The sequence below is a fragment of the Cheilinus undulatus genome, linkage group 20 (assembly GCF_018320785.1).
Source record: "Cheilinus undulatus linkage group 20, ASM1832078v1, whole genome shotgun sequence".
Classification (NCBI taxonomy): Eukaryota; Metazoa; Chordata; class Actinopteri; order Labriformes; family Labridae; genus Cheilinus; species Cheilinus undulatus.
This window is the reverse complement of record NC_054884.1, coordinates 21,661,103-21,674,399: the sequence shown is the minus strand read 5'-3', so window position 1 is coordinate 21,674,399 and position 13,297 is coordinate 21,661,103. Positions and strand designations below refer to the sequence as shown.

General features: G+C 38.9%; 1 protein-coding gene across 2 annotated transcripts in view; it reads left to right on the top strand.

Annotated features, from left to right (window-relative positions):
* atrnl1b (attractin-like 1b) overlaps positions 1-13,297 on the top strand; it is a 115,823-nt gene that overhangs the window by 65,833 nt on the left and 36,693 nt on the right. The window contains exons 25-26 of one of the 2 annotated variants that reach the window (XM_041815737.1): positions 6,108-6,169; positions 6,289-6,434. In XM_041815737.1, coding sequence (XP_041671671.1) covers positions 6,108-6,169; positions 6,289-6,295 — 69 coding nt within the window. In that variant the 3' untranslated portion in view covers positions 6,296-6,434. Of the gene's footprint in view, positions 1-6,107; positions 6,170-6,288; positions 6,435-13,297 lie in introns of those variants that run through there. The other variant, XM_041815736.1, reaches the window with a different exon arrangement.

Here is a 13,297-nt window from a genome sequence, read left to right as displayed (position 1 = left end):
TGGCATGCCAGCTGACTAAGGTGCTTTGTCTTCCTGGCTTAAAATACCACTGTAAACAAAAAACCAGACAGTAATGGGCTGTATAAACCCTTCAGTCCTTTGGAAAGAATCTCCTGGGACTAACATTGAGGTGGTACTTTAAGTGGAAAGGCAGCTAATGTGTGTTTTCTGACTTTTTCATGGACTTACATTAGTGGTAAAAGAATAAAAGCCACAGAGTCATCATATAGTTCCGCTAAAAGTGTATCTTTTTAAGCAGTAAGCAGAAACTAATGCTCTGATGTGCTGTGAATAAATTTAAAATAGCACACCTTCTCTTTTTTCCCTAATCAGTCCACTTCCAACTATTGATTTTACTTTTCTTCTTTCCCTCCTTTCACTGTGCAGATGTTTGGACCACGGTGGGATAATAATATCTCGGGGTCAGTCCATTTATGGAGGCGGCACAGTAATAGTTTTCTATTAGATTTCCTCTCCAACAGTCACTTATTTATCATGGAGTGGCCTGAGCTGTTAAAGCAAATAGCCTCTGTAACAGGATAAGGTTTCCCTCTCTTCTCTGACTTTATGATGCAGTGGTGAGAGTATAGACCAAGGTGAGATAACGCAGAACAAAAGAGACTCAGGAGCCGTCCTTTGAGCATAAAAATGTGGGTAAAGACAGCAAGGGGAGGTCTTGAGGATAGATGTTCTTTTGACGTCATTCTGTCAGAGTAATTGTCACCCAAGGGAAAGTTCAATGTAACAAAAGTCTGCTAGCTTTAGGAGTACAAACCAGAATAATGCCATTAATCGGCTAAAGTTGATGGATTGAAATTAAATCAACCTCAAGCATATTGCTTTGACCTCACAATATGTGAATTTCAGTGGTTTCAAGCATTAAATACAGCTGTCAAACAAAGCCAAACATCTGTGTAATGTGCGCTTTTGACTCGTGTTAGCCATGTCAGTGAGCATCTCATCTCAGATCACTGGGTCTCTTTTTCTGCTGAAAAGGTTAAAAACTCAAAGATGGGAGAAGTTTTTGGAGGGTGATGGAGTTGTCAAGAATATTTATCCTTTCCACACTACAAAGATTTGGGTGAGGCATGTTTTAAATCATATACAAGGTACTTTATAGAAATCAAACAGATCATTTATATTATTAAGAGCATTAAGACGCGTTATAACATACAGTGGTTAACACATTTATTAGACCACCACCCAGATTAAGGTTTATGCCACAGCTGCCCTAAATTAACAGCATTGGTAATTACCAAAATCATTTTTTATGTTTCTGCAATGGTTAATACACCAATATGTAGAAGCTCTTTAACCCAAATCATATTTTTAATGCCAAAATATAATTAATATTGTTATCCATGAATTTTCAAATTTACTGATTTACAAAAAACCTGAAAAAATAGTAAAGCACATTAATATTTCTTGATTAATATGTCAAATGATAGTTTTTGACTTGCATTCCTGAACAGAAAAATGAGTTTTGGTGGTTGAATGTTATGCTGGATTAATTTCTGACTTCTCAGAGAAGCCCAGTGAGCCGGTTCAAATTTAGGTATACAAAGGTGAATTCAGTTTGAAATTCCTCATTCCTGTTCAAAATGGTAAAATGTGGAGAGCTCACTGAAAATGAAAGAGTCTGCATTAAAGCACTTCATGATGCTGGATGGTCTCTGAGACAAATATGACAGGTGGTCTAATAAATTTGTTAAGCTCTGTATATCATGATGATATAAACCTGCACAACCAAGGCACAAAAATGCTTTCTTCATTTTGAAAAAGCAAACAAATATTGCACATGATGATACCTCTTTCTCTTTCTGGTCTGGTAGGGTTGAAAATAGGAAAAGAATCACTATTTGCCAGTGCTACAATGAATACATAAAAACCCTGGTTCAGTTTTAGTCCCAGCATTCAAAGCATCAAAGATGATGCAAATAAAAGCACAATTTCTGCTCTGTTACCCAACCCTGTGTGCCTTTCACCAGAGGGGTTTCATGCTGCTGCAGATGACGTTGTGTTTGTGAGTCTAAACGCTTGCGGGACAAAATGCCTTCAGAACATCTACAGTAGATAATGGCGTGTCACTGTGATGTGCTCTATCTGATATGATTTAGCTGCCAGGACTGTGAGTAATCCTCCTTTAATGAAGGTAAAAAGTATTTCTGGACCATTAGTCACTGGCTGTGCTGTTGACTTAAATAAAGTGTTATTCACTTCCATGTCACAAGGGTTGTTGTTGGAGAGAACATCTGAAGTAAAGTGTAGCTATTTAGTTGTAATTTATTTGTGTTTGTATGTTTTTAACTACCTAATTGAGTGGGGTAAAACCTTCTGAAATACGTGCAGAAGTATATTTTATCTCAGGACTCAGCGCATTGTAAGAGACACAAATAAATAAGAGCAGAGTCCATCATTTCAAGAGTATTTCCTCTTGGTCGGCCTTTATGAGATGTCCAAGAATTCTCGTTCAACATCGGTGCCTGTCCTCATGAATGCCCTACAGAATCAGTGGGCACAAATTCCCACTAAACACCCCAACATCTTGTGGAAAACCTTACAAGAAGAGTGGGGGCTGGGGACCACTCCATATTAAAGTATGCATATTTGAGTACAATGTCCCTGTTGGTGTAATGGTCATGTGGCCGATTACTTTGCCCACATAGTGTAGATTTAGGGTTGGCCAAGGAATTGCTTACTTCTGGTCAGTTTGCTCCATATTTTTATCTACTTCTACTACTGATCCGATCAGAGAGCATGGAAACAGAATGAGTACAAGCTGGTAAGATGTAAGTACAACCAGCAGCTGTTTAGAAGCAGGCAAAGAAGACAGAATAAAATCTGAACACAAGATTAGAAAGAAGTGGTCTAGAAGTGATGACCATAGAATGAGATTTGATTGAAAAAAGCCTTCCCTTTTTTTACCAAACACTTTTTGGCTTTATTTCCATGTTGTTCAGCTCAATTAGTCGAAGCCTTCAGCCATATTTATGCTTCTGCGTTGGGTCCATGGTGTAGGTACGCCGTCGACCCTGACGTCGTTGTTGACCATTCAAAGTTCTGCGTTGAGGGAACGCGTCGCTCTTCAATTCACAGGCATGACGCTAGGGGGGTGTGGCTGTGTGCGTGTGGTTTCAGAAGGGTCACATCCGAGCGGCTGTATCGCTCTCCGCTGAACTGGACAACGTCTGTTTTTAATAAAAGAGTGGATGCTTGGGTGTGTGATTACAACCAGTGGTTGATATTACATGTTGTTTGCTCATAAGCACAAACCAGAGGTTGCGCTGGACTTTTTCGTTGTCCGTCACTGTTAGATCCATCCGCTTCATACAGCACACGCTAATGCGTCAAAGCGCTGAAACAAGTTGGAGAGATGGAGAACAACTTTTTAGAGAGAGAGAGAGAGAGAGAGAGAGAGAGAGAGAAGGTTTAGGTGGGGGTGAGCGAGCAAGAGAGAATAAAGCAACAGGCGCTGATCTCAATCATCATTCACCCATCTATCTGTTATATTTCCATGGTTGATATCTACATGATAAATGAGCAAACTTTGGTGTTTAAAGTGAGGTTTCGGTGGTGAGCAAGCAAGGTGGAAGCAGCGGGGACTGTTTTGAATCATTGGTCACCTTGGACACATACGAAATTTCGCATAACATCGAACCTGTTACGAAAAAAACGGGAAATAAAACGACAATTTCGGCATCAGTGTGCAGACATGATTAGAACAACATGAAACAGGCTCATTGTGCAAAGGCCTCTGCATGCCAACCTGTATACTGAAACACCTGCAGGCTGCAGCAGCCTCTCTGTGCGCTGTTAGCACGGAGACCAATGCGCTTTCATTAATCTATGATGTTGAGGTCAGTGATAGAGCCCACTGGCTACAAGATTTTTAATAGATTAAATAACCTCCTTGATAGTCCATGTGTGCAAAATGGTAAAGGTCTATGCATCCGTCTGCGTGTGTGCGCTGAAACGCAGGCTCATCCTCATCATTCCAGCCCGTCAAAATTAAGGGCAGCCTTCAAAATTCTCCGTAATCCTTCAAAATAATCTGTCAATAACGGAGAATATTTGGTTAATGCATCCTCTGCAAACGTAACTGATGATGTAGCATTGTGATATGTGCACTAATAACAGGAAGAAAGACCTGAAAAGCAACTGCTGAAAATGACGTTTTGAGCGGACCAATCACAGCCCTTGCAGTCTGCGTTGCCGCGACACGTGGTTAGAATTTTTTGGAGGTGCGCGTCCAGCTACGGCATAAGGGTCCGCGTTGATGCAGAGGGCTACACGTAGCTACGCTGTTGACATGACACAGTCGGTTTATTCTGCTTTTAATGGAGACCAGTGGCATGTTATGCTAGCCATGTGCAAGTCGTGTCTTAAGTTCTGTGTTTAATTGTACCACAGTGACTCAAGGATTATCTTTGAAACTTACCAAAGTGCTTTTGCAGAAATGTTTTACCTTCCCACAACAAATCAGTGAGAATAACCTTAACTGTTTCTGAACAGACTGAAGGCTAAACCTAACTTCTGTTATCTGACATTATTCTACACTGTAAAAAGTGTTTGGAACATACGGCGTTCGTCATGTTAGGTAATAGAGACGCTTTACTTAGGCCTTGTCCACACAGAGACGAAAATGATATATTGCTGTTTTATTTTGAAAAAGTTTTCCGTAAATACGGGATCGTTTCAGGAAATGTCTGCATAAGCATGGAACCACTGAAAAGGACTGAAAACACTGTAGTCTATATAGCAAGCCTGTAAGTGGCGCTGTAACGCTGCCACGAAAATGCGCCAAAAGAGAGAAGAAGGTTGCGGAAAACTGCCCCAAACTTTCTCCTAGTTGCCCTTTGGTTGTTCTTTGCGGTGGATTAAGAACATCTGGCGTATGCTGCTCTCGGTGGTGGTAAAGGAGCATCAGATTTTGCTGTAAGAGGCATAATAAGCTCAGTAGCTTCTGCAGCACGAACACAGCCCTGTATTCCGCCATTGTTGTTTTGGATTCTACGGTCCAGGTGTTGAAAGTGAGTTACGCTATATGTAACGTAATCGTTTCAAGAAAGATGTGGTTGGCTGTCCACACGGAGACGAAACGGTAAGCGTTTACAGATTTATTCACTCTGGGACCTGGTTTCAAAACGTAGCGTTTACGGCCCCCCAAAATGCCGTTTCTGTGTTGATGAAACGCTGATACGACAAAAAACTTTTGCGTGTACTCCTGAATTCATCTCCGTGTGGACGGGGCCTTAAAGTGATGAATGACTTGCTTTTGGCCATGGATACTGGAAATTTAGATTTATTTGCTGCATTTGAAACTGTTTAGTACTCACTTTTCTTAGAATCACCCCTTACAGTCATAAACTCTGGGTGGGTATTGCTGGTCTTGCTTTTAATTGGTTTTATTCTTGTTTAAGTGGGAGGTCTTTTAGTGTTGCCATTGGGAACTCACAATCCTCAGGTGTAAATTTATCATATGAGGTACTTCAAGGGTTAGTTCTTGGACCACTTAATTTTTCTCTATATTTCCATTTTTAAAATTTTATTTCTAATTTCTATTTTTATGCTGATGACATTCAGCGTTATCTTTCTTTTAGTCGTAATAACCAGGCTCACATCTCTTTACTCATAAACTATATCACAGTTATAAAAAATTGGATGTCCAGCAATTTTTACAACTCAGAAATAATAAACGACCTTAAGCATCGATCCGACCACAACTGTCTTGTACAATGGTTTTTACACCGACAAGAAGCTAGTGTAAGAATTAGGGTGTAACTTCTGCCAACCAAGTAATGAACACTGGATATGACTTTGAGTAAAACTCTAAAAGAGAGCTCTAAAAGAGCTTGGTGAGAAACAACTGAATTCACCAAACTGAATGTTTTCTCCTGCATATTGCATAACTTCGAACAAAAGATTTTTTCTGGAATCTGAAGTGGTTTAAAAACTGCTCAAAACCTTAACAGACTTAGATTTAAGGGACTGTAAATGCTGCAAAAATACCCGCTTTACTTTTGTGATTTTCGCCCATAATTCTCAGGTTGATCTCAGGTATTTGTCTGATTATTAATAATACTGTATGTCTTCTTTTTCCCTGCCAGATTGCATTCTCCCAACACAACAGCATCATGGACCTTGTCCAGTTCTTTGTGACATTTTTCAGGTAAGTCAAATATTTATTTAAACACACACTCCAGCTGTTGGTTTTGCTGTTTTAAGTTCACAAATGTCGGGAGTCATTATCCAGAATCTGACCCTCCACATCCTCCTCTCATTATCCAGAATCTGACCCTCCACATCCTCCTCTTCCTCTGTGGCTTCCCTTGGCTTATTGAGTTACTTGAGCCTGTCAGACCAGCCCCGTTAACAGACCACACATAAATCCTTCTTGTATCTCAAGGCACTACCTTTTCTTCTTTTTTTAAGTGGCAAATGAGCAGCAGGGAACCATTTGAATAGGTGAATACTCCTCTGAGAGTGGCATCATAAGAGAAGGCAGGGGCGATCAAGATATGAAGTCTGTTAATGATTTTCACACCGAGTACTCAGATGGAAATCTTTTCTCATTGAAATGTTTAAAATGAGTTGATTAAGTTCTCTCAAAAGCACAGAAAAAGCTGAATATATCAGGAGGATGGGGGTATAATTGGAAAATTTATGCTTTAAGTTAGATTGCGGCCTTTTTTAAAGAGCTTCAAAAGATCTGCATCGACACCGTCCGTCTCAGCGGAGGTCCATCACAAAGGCTTGTTACTGTCAGGATAATCTAAGCCTCTCTAATCCATAACACAGGGTCACTGTGATAAGCTAAATCTTTAGCTTGTGATGGGTGACATTTAAATGTTGGAAGAAAGATCAGTCCTTTGCAATAACTTACAAAAGAAATTTGTTTAAAAATGCAAGTTAGCTGGAAAATATTTAACATCATAGCAATTACTTGAGCCATTAATGTTTTTGTGTGCTTTTCCCATGAACAACCCCTTATTTATTCATTATCTTTTGACCTTTATTCAATCTTAGGTCAAAAATCTCTCTGTGCAATGGCAAAGTTAACAGTGAGCAGTCATACATACAAATGTACTTAAAGATAGAGGCTAATGATACATTACAGAGACACAGAATTACAAGTGAAACCAGCAAATGTTTTGCAGATTTAATAATGATCGTAAATATAGATCAAGGAAGCATCAACAGCCAGATAACTACACCTCTAAATAATTTACAGTCATCTTAAAAGCATCAAAATGAAACATGTTTATGAAGTGTGATTCATTCTAAGGAAAGAGTCAAAGTAAACTGTTAAGTAAACTGTAAACTGTAAATATCTAGGATACACATCATAACATGTTGTTATTTTTATACAAAAGGAAATGTGTAGGCAAGTCCTACAAATAAGTACTCTGTGCTTATAATGACTGAAATTAACAAATACATCAAAACTGGACCTACTGGCGGCCCACTGCTTTTCTGTACTGTTCTGCTCAGTGGTACTTCAGTGCCTGTTCTGAATGAAATTTCAAGAGATGATATGTAAGTGAGGATTGTTAGTTGTGCTAAAACTGTGAAAGTTATGTGACTAGGACCCAGAAGCAGAACAAAAGCCAAGGTTGAAGGTGAAAGGAATTTATTTAATCGGAATTAATGCTGCAGAAACAGTGGTGAGTAAGCTGGTTGGTGGCAGGCTGAAGCACTGGCAGCAAGTTAGAGACACTGTAAGAGAAGAGGACATAAAGTATTTGCAAAGTCAAAAGAGCCACTGAACAAGTTACTAGCCATGTCATCAATGCTAAGAGAGCCAGGTTACCACTCATGAAGCTGAAGGACTACTAGACATCTGAAGGCTTTGAGACTGCCCAAAGATTGGCTGCAGCTATGACTGCCAGTACTCCTGCCCTCGCCTCATGAAGCTGAAAGATTACTCTGACACCTGAAGGCTCAACACGAGGTGGTGAAGAGACCTTGATTGCCCAAAGATTGGCTGCAGCTGTGACTGTCCTCACCTCATGAAGCTGAAGGAATACACTGATATCTGAAGGTTTTGGGATTGCCCAAAGATTGGCTGCTGCTTAGGCTGCCAGTACTCCTGTCCTCAGCTCATGAAGCTGAAAGAACACTTTGACATCTGAAGGCCCCCCCCCCCAACCAGCCTACAGAGAGACAGAAGAACACACAGAGCCTCCTCTACAACACAAAAACAGTCCATACACAAAATTAAAAATCATAGCAGGTCAACCATAAAAACCAGTATGAATCCAAAGAAAACATCCACATGGAGCTCAACAATATGATCAAGTTGATCCGGACTTTAGTTGGATGCAGTCAACTCCCTATTGACCAAACAAAGATGCGTACAGTAGCTTTTAACTTCATGGAGAAATCTGTGTAGAGTAGGAACAGTCATTTTAGCAACATGTCATTAATCAGCACTCAGTTTGGCATTTTTTCTCCTCATTTACATTTTTCACTTTTGTAGCTGTTGTTAGGTGTGATACTGGCTTTTACTTTGGGTCAAAAAACACCAATGGCTTGTACAAAACCTCTCTCCACAAAGCCTAATACTTCTAATAAACAGTTATGTTATTCTACATTCTGTTATCATCTCACAAGATGGGAACTAAAGCTAACAGGGCTAACGTTAGTTTGCCTTATGAGTCCTGTGTCCCTTAAGAGCCTCCATGGCTGTTGTAAAGCGGTTGTTGCAATCTGACTTGTGCTAATGCAGTCAGATTAATGGAAAAGTAACACCGTTGTGCTTATTATTTTCTTACTTCTTTCTAATTCTTCCTAATATATTCAGTTAAAACCAACACCCAAAAATTTGAGTATGCATGTAATGCTAAATTAGCTGAAATGTAGTAGCTTTAAACAACATGAGTAGTGAAACTACCCATCCCTACTAAACACCTAAGTAAAATTGCAGACAAATCCAGTCATTTAGACATATTTTTTATCAATCAAAGTTGGCTGCATCCTATTTACTGTTTGGACCAATGCACTGGTATAAAATCCTGGCTGGGACACAGACCAAAGTGGAAAGGTTTGGAGCCACTTTTTAACAGCTTTTCTCACTTATTAGACCATAATCCTACATCTAAAGAAGACCTGCTGTATTTAAACTGTTTTGTGAATGTTGCTGAGTGCTAGTTTGATTGAAAAGAGTCCTCAATTAAAGATAAGTGACAAACAGAGATGAACAACTCCTGTTGGTCTGTACTTCAAAACTATCACTGCAGGCTGACCATACCATAGCTAGTAGACCACAGCCAACTCCACATGGTTTGGCACTAAAAATACACAGCTGCACAGAAACTGCAAGTTTGCTTAATGCAGTGGAAATCATCCTACAGGAAGACAGCTTGCACCCTTACTATACACTAATTATACCCATGAAGCAGTCAGTAGTTGATAAGCAAAGTTTGTTTTAATGATCAGATCAGTCATTGGTTGGATATTATGTTGATTCGTTTCATTTCAAGGCGTGAAACCCGAGCTGGGATGGACTAACACATTATCTGTGTAGCTGTCAAGGTGGAAATAGAAGACAGCCGTGGCCCGAGGCAGCTGCCCATCATCGGCTGGTCCACAATAACTTTAGCTGTCACACAATCAGTTTATCTGCTGCCTCCATGCGATCACATTACAGAGGAACAGACAAATTCAGGAATTCTTGCAAGAAAAACTGAGAAGGGGGGGTCTCATTTTCTATCTGTGTCTGACAACTGCTTGCATCATTCAAGCAGGTAAACATTTGAATAAGGACACATTAAGGACACAGTGGGGTTTCAGTTTTTCTTTTAAAAACTGGCTAAACACACATGAAGGTTTACAATCTAATACATTTGAATGAATCCTCCCCTCTGATGTTATTTCATGATCTAGCAGTTTCTCATTTGTGATGGATTCTCTTCATCTTTGTTGTTTTTTAATTGAAGTCTCTGAAGTCTTTTCTGGACTCTTTTTGTCCATTTCTCACTGATTTATAAACTCAGGAAAAAAATGAAAGTCCCCATGTAGGCATAGGACTGTATGTGTATTTGGAGAGTTTTGGAGGGCACAAACCTGCGGGAAATATAATCATTTTGATGACAAAATGTCAAATCCCCCCACAGGGTTTGTAGACCTTGTCATATGAGAGATGGAAGGTGAAGAAATGACGGCACGACAGGTAACAAGCTCAGTTTTCTAGTGACTCTTTGTCCAAATATCGACTCTCTCTATTCCCTACATGCCGTTCAGGGGTATTTTCTAGTTTCTGCATAGCCTCTTCACCACAGTGATGCTTTAGTTAGCCTCATTATAGTTTTAACTGTTTGTCTTATGATAAGAAACTGCAGTAAGACACTAAGCTGTTCCTGCAGGATGTCATTAATTCATTCCACAACTGAAGTCATATCTTTTACATTTGTTTATGTGTACACACAGAAGTGTCCTCATGTGTTCAGTATGCTGCTCTGGAAAAAATGAACAGTCCACTGCAAAAATCTGTTTTTCTCAGTATCCAACTGTGCTGTCTTCACTACAGCACAGCAGCTGCAGCTTTACAAACAGCTAAACTCAAACAACTAAACAGCACAGAGTCGTAGCTAGTGATACTTTTCTCTTAACTGTGGCCCTTAGCATCTTTGTACAAAGACAGTGTGAAAACTGTAACACACAAAATGCAATACTTTAACATTGTCATGACCACATGTGCTCTTTTACAGTGCAAATATATGCAAATAAAACATTTTTAACCACATAATTTGAAATGCTTTTAAATCTTAATTATTTTTTTAACCTTAGATTATAACCACACATATGAAATATTTAGTTATTTACTCACTACATCACCTCTTTGTATGTGCTCTCGGTCAGCTGGCTCTGTCAAAATGGCCGATTGGAAATTACATATAGCTCTAAGCGTGCAAAACAAACCTCAAAATAAAACACATCTTTTCAAAATAAAAGTCTCACTAAGTTTAATCCAATTTGCCAGCACACTAACATTTACAGGGTCCTTGTTTTGTAAAATAAATATTTTTTGTTTTTGTTGTAAGCAATATTTCTCCCAACATTGGGAAAACTTCTCATTCAGGTTTTATGTTTGCTTTCAACAACTGGTGACGGTGTCAGGATGCAGTGTTTCTATACCTTGAATAAGAAAAGAAAGAAAACAACAGTTTTCCCCCAATCTGTAAATTGGTTTAAAAAGTAGAGGCTCATAATTAAAGGGTAACTTAACCCTCAGACCACTTTTTCCAAATGAAAATCTATGTATATGGGGATTAAGTAGTATTTTTTTCAGTTAGGGTCCAAATCCTGATACTTTCTAACACAACGGATTAAATTCTACTTTTTTGGTTAAAGATGTGCATAGCTGCTGCCGTCTTCAGATAGAGACCATCTGCTATTTAGTGTCTTTTGAAAAAAGCCACTAGGTGATTTAGTGCTAAATGGCATTTATGGTGTCATCTGTGATCAACACAGAGCTCAATAGTAACCAGCCGCTTCACCAATCAGAGACATTGCTGTGACATTCTAGATAACGGGTTATGTAGACTGAGATTGCGATCCTATTGTGCCATTTAGTAATACAATTAATAAGATAAACCTCTAAGAAAGAGGTTCTCAGCTGGTTGGTCAGGACTCAAAAGTGGCTTGCGGAGCTGTTTTCAGTGGTTTGCAACTTTGGAAAAACATTGATGGCAAAAGTTTGTGAATTATTGATGCCATTAGCGAGCATGCATCCATACATTTTATTTTACTCTGTTTGCAGAAATAATAGGCACATTTGTCTCACAAAACTCGACTTATCAGTCTCATTTTCTTGAATGAGAAAGCTGTGTTTTTTTTCACCAATATAATAAGGCAACTCCTCAAGATCCCTGGGAAATTGGCTCAAATTTAGATACTATCATGGGGAATTGAGGTATAGATTTTTTTTTGTCCCATCTCTTTTTTCAGTCATATATTTTGATCCATCCAAGATCGGAACTGCAACACATTTCATTAAATAGCTAAACATTGTTGAAATTTTTTAAAATTTCTGTAGTGATTTGTCATTAAGAGACTGTGTTTAAGTTGAGACCCACTGCATAAAAGCACTTTCTTCAAACAGTTAAATGCCTGTATTTAATGGAATGGGCACAAAGACCTTAAAACACATTTTGGTTCATTTTGGCAGCACTGAAAATAAATGTGAAACTCAGCTGAAGTAGTGCTTAGCGACATACGCTTATTCATTAGTGGTGATATAATTTCAGGAAAAGGGCAAATGAGACAATTTTGATTATCAATGTAGGGATAGTTAATAATCTGCATATTCATGGTCATTCTTGGTTGAATTTAAAGCATTTTCAAGCCAACTCTCAGGATGCCAGAAGACTTCTTGGTTGAGAAGGGCTGTTCTACATGATTATATATCTTAATTGCCCTATTTAAACTACCTTTTGTTGAAAAACAACCATTAGATTTACTAGAAGCGGCAGAACCTGGACAGAACATACAAGTTTCATGGTTAGAGGTGCAATCAGCCAATCAAAGAGATGTCTGTGACACACTGTGAGATTGCAAATAAACCATGTTATTTTTAAACCAAGGCCAATAACATACAAAATTATTTCCTTAAAACGACCATATATCATTTTTTTACACTCAGAGAGCTCGTGGTAAATCTGCCTGGAATGGTTATGAGATTATGACTAATAATCAAATCTGGAAAGCAACATGTGCTGAACGGTGTGGCTGATGAGGGACAGCAGGAAGGAGGAAGTGGGCGTGTCTTATCCCCCCTTCCTTGCAGCCCTATCCATGTGTTCTTAAGGCTTTTTTTTTTCTTGAAATTCCAGGGTAGATGGACCTCAGCTGAAGCTGTTTTGTTTAGTTACTCCATAATATTTTTATCCATAAAGAGGTTGTTTGGACATCTCCTTTAAGCATTAGAATCTCCTTTAGGGTTGTTTTCATTCCTGTCTTTAATTCTAAATAGTCTGTAGAAAGCAGCTAAGGATATGACTCATTTCATTCCCCTTGTAGTAACTGTATCATTATGGCTGCAGAGAAGAGCATGTAATTTGATTAAACCAGAGCTGGGTTCAGTTGCCCTTATAGAAAAGCCAATTTTATCCTGAGAAAGGACATATTTGGTTGATTTTTCCTTGATTGCAGGACACTTTTTATTAGAGCAGAGGAAGAAACATTTTTTATAGTTTCTATATTGAAATAATGACAATGATGAAAGCCAGACATCTAGGAATTGCAGTCACTTCTACTGCATAAAATCTCAATGAAACCCCCAAACACCTCCTCCATT